The sequence below is a fragment of the Carlito syrichta genome, unplaced genomic scaffold, assembly GCF_000164805.1.
Source record: "Carlito syrichta isolate Samal-C Ts95f unplaced genomic scaffold, Tarsius_syrichta-2.0.1 Scaffold139178, whole genome shotgun sequence".
Taxonomy (NCBI): Eukaryota; Metazoa; Chordata; class Mammalia; order Primates; family Tarsiidae; genus Carlito; species Carlito syrichta.
In genome coordinates, this window is record NW_007083274.1 from 74,160 (window position 1) to 77,682 (window position 3,523).

The following is a 3,523-nucleotide window of genomic DNA, read 5'->3' on the forward strand; positions in this document are numbered from 1 at the left end:
CGGGGCCGCCGCCCTGTCCTCCCAGTGGGTGGGGCCAGGCCTCTCACCTGGGCTGAACCCTCAGCCGGCCCCACCTTCCCCGGCCGCCCACCCCGGGTATCTGGACCTCTGCTGCTCTGCCTGCGGCTCCGATGTTGGGGTCCCTGCGCCCTCACTCGCCACTCCTCCCCCCCGGGGCCCGGCCTGCCCTGGTCGTCCACACGAGCCCTGTGTCGCTGCGGCTCTGCTGGGCTGGGACCCTTGTCCTGACCCCAGGCACCCTAATTCGGTTCCTGGCTACGTGGGAGGGAGCTGTCCTAGCTGGGCAGAGGGGCCGAAACCAGGCCTGGGTACCACGTGGGCTTGCCCTGTCCACAGCGCCGTGGGGAAGACGTGCCTGCTGATCAGCTACACGACCAACGCCTTCCCAGGAGAGTACATCCCCACCGTGTAAGTGGGGGTGGGGGGTGGGGCTGGGTGCATATGCATGGGACTCCCCTTGGCTTTGAGGTCGGTCTAGGTGGCCCCGGTTCTGGGTTCCCAGGGCGAGGCTGAGATGCTGGCCAGAGCTCCGGCTCTGTGCAGGCTTGAGAACCCAAAGACATAGGCTGGGCTGGGGTAGCCCAGGACCCCTCCCAAGCCCTGGCCTTTCTGGCCCTGCTCCACAGTTTTGATAACTACTCTGCCAATGTGATGGTGGATGGGAAGCCGGTCAACCTAGGGCTGTGGGACACCGCTGGGCAGGAGGACTATGACCGACTTCGGCCGCTCTCCTATCCCCAAACTGTAAGTGACAGCAGGACCAGCCCCAGAAGCTGGGTGGGCACCTGAGGTGCAGATGAGAGTGGTCTCCAGGCCATGTGGAGCCCCTGACCATCCCATCTGGACCCTTCCCTGCCTGCCTTCCTCCCAAGGACGTCTTTTTGATCTGCTTCTCCCTGGTGAGCCCAGCTTCCTTTGAGAATGTTCGTGCCAAGGTAGGACATGGCTGGAGGCCACTCTGGGAGGCCTGCCCTGATGGGACAGGGGACTTTGCTGAAGACTGGTTAAGATGTGGGGTGGGATCTGCAGCTGGCTCAGAGGGATGAAGGCTTGGCATGGGTGGTGGGAACGGCCCTAGAGAAAAAGGGTCTTCTCTGGCTGCTGGGGATGGGCCCTGCCAGGGAGGCCCTGGCATGTCTCCACACTCCCTGGCTGGGTGTTTTTGTTCCCCATCCCTTCCTCGACAAACCTCCCAGACCCCTGGTCACCCCGTGGAGAAGGAAGACCTAAATACGGCTCCCAGGCAGTGGGCAAGAGGCCCCAGGAGCCATGGCCCACTCGGGTTGGGCTGGGGAAGCTGACCCCAGACATGGGGTCAGAGCCGCCTCCCCACAGTGGTACCCAGAGGTGCGGCACCACTGCCCCCACACACCCATTCTCCTGGTGGGCACCAAGCTGGACCTCCGTGATGACAAAGACACCATTGAGCGGCTGCGGGACAAGAAGCTGGCACCCATCACCTACCCGCAGGGCCTGGCCATGGCCCGCGAGATCGGTGGGTGGGCGCTGCTGGCCTTGAGGGGAACGTCAGGGAGGCACACTGGGGGGCCTGCCCTGCCTGTGCTGCCCCCATCATGCCCAGTCCTCACTGTCCCCCCTTCACTGCCCACCCTCCTGCCACCCCAGGCTCTGTCAAGTACCTGGAGTGCTCAGCCCTGACTCAGAGGGGCCTGAAGACCGTGTTTGATGAGGCCATTCGGGCCGTGCTCTGCCCACCCCCCGTGAAGAAGCCGGGAAAGAAGTGCACAGTCTTCTAGAGTGCCCCCCACCTAGGCCTGGGGGCTGATGAAGGAACAGCTCCGGAAAGAGTCTGCTGTCTTGTCAAGATGTTTGGTGTCTCTGAGTCTGCTGTGGGGGTGTGGTGTGGGTGGGGAGGGGAAGAAGCATGGGGACAAGGCTGGGGCGATGGGGAGCCTGTCCTCTCTGCCTCCACTTCTGGGGTGTGGCTCCAGCCTTCCCTGGTCCCCATGGGAGGCCGGGAGGGAGCAGGGTCTCCCTCAGGGCTGCAGGGGCAGGTCCAGGGCAGCCCCAGGATGGGCTTCCCTGATGGGGGCGGGTGGGGGTGGGTTCTGTCCACTGCGCCCGGGGTGGGGCGGCCCCTTCTTATTTTATACAATAAACATTCTCCATCGATACCTCTTGCTTCTCTACCTGCCTTTGCACCCTGGCATGGTTGGCCCCTGGTCATCTCCCCAGCAGTAGTGCGGAGGGGATCTGTCAACAGTATATCAGAGTGAGTTCCCGAAGGGGAGCGGGGAGCTTGGAGCTTGCTCCCCCATCCCCAGGCAAGAGGAGCCAGCAGAGCTGCCTCAGCCCCAAAGGAGACGACCCAGATCCAAGCAGGAGCAAGTGTGCTTAACCCTTTGGGTGATTGCATGCCCGGATGCAAGCAGGTCTGTGTACAAGCACACCCATGTGCAAGCCACAGGCTGATAGGAGGCCTCTGGAAAGGGGCACGCTGGCAAGAGGGAAGCGGCTCCTGTGATGATGATGGTGACAGTCAAAGAGGCTGAAGCCAGGTCAGGCCTCCTGGAGCCCTGAGGGAGCCTGGGAGCCTGGCAGCCTTCCCCATCATCCCCCAGCTCCCCTGGCTGGCATTGGGGGAAAGGCATCCAGGCAGAGGGACCAGGGAAGACAAAGATCAGGACTGTGGTGTGGAGGGAGAAGGGAGCAACGGCTAGGCGACAGTCTGGTGACACTGAAGTCACAAACAGGGTGGACCCTAAGCCACGGTCCAGGGGCTTAGGCTTCATCCCAGAAGCCATGGGGCATTGCTCCAGGCAGACACATGATTAGAGGGCACCATTCAGGGCCACACTCCTTCCTGCTGTGTGTGTGCAGTGTGTCTCATACTAGCTCAGGAGAGGTGATTGCTACGATTTTTTTTTTTGAGTCAGAGTGTCACTCTGTCACCCAGGCTGGAGTGCAGTGGCACAATCACAGCTCACTGAAGCCTTGACCTCCTGAGCTCAGGGGATTCTTTTGTTTCAGCCTCCCAAGTAGCTGGGACTATAGGCACACACCACCACTCCTGGCTTTTATTTTTGATAGAGATGAAGTCTCACTATGCTGCCCAGTCTGATCTCCCAGGCTCAAACAACTATTTCTCCTTGGCCTCCCAAAGTGCCGGGATTACAGGTGTGAGCCACCGTGCCTGATCTATGTATAATTTAATTATTGACAATGGTAGCTCTCATCCCAGCTACTAGGGAGGCTGAGGTGGAAGGATCGCCTGAGCCCAGGAAGTCAAGGCTACAGTGAGCTGTGATCGTGGCCTTGCACTCTATCTAGCCTGGATGGTAGAGTGAGACACTGGCTCAAAAATAAATAAATAAATACAATTAAATTGTATAAACTTACAATTAGTTGGCCGGGCTCGGTGGCTCAGCCTATAATCCCAGCACTTTGGGAGACCAAGGCGAGTGGATTGCCTGAGCCCGCAGGTTCGAGACCCACCTGGACAACTTGGTGAGACTTCATCTCTACAATAAATCAAAAATTA

General features: G+C 60.1%; 1 protein-coding gene across 1 annotated transcript; it reads left to right on the top strand.

The window, feature by feature from the left end:
• Position 1: 1 nt before the first annotated feature.
• On the top strand, positions 2-2,156 carry RAC3 (ras-related C3 botulinum toxin substrate 3 (rho family, small GTP binding protein Rac3); the record flags this gene model as incomplete). The annotated part of the gene is made up of 5 exons (XM_021708494.1): positions 2-429; positions 648-765; positions 894-956; positions 1,357-1,516; positions 1,648-2,156. Coding segments are annotated over 5 exons (900 nt in total), but the record flags the coding sequence as incomplete, so codon positions are not given.
• Positions 2,157-3,523: the final 1,367 nt, after the last annotated feature.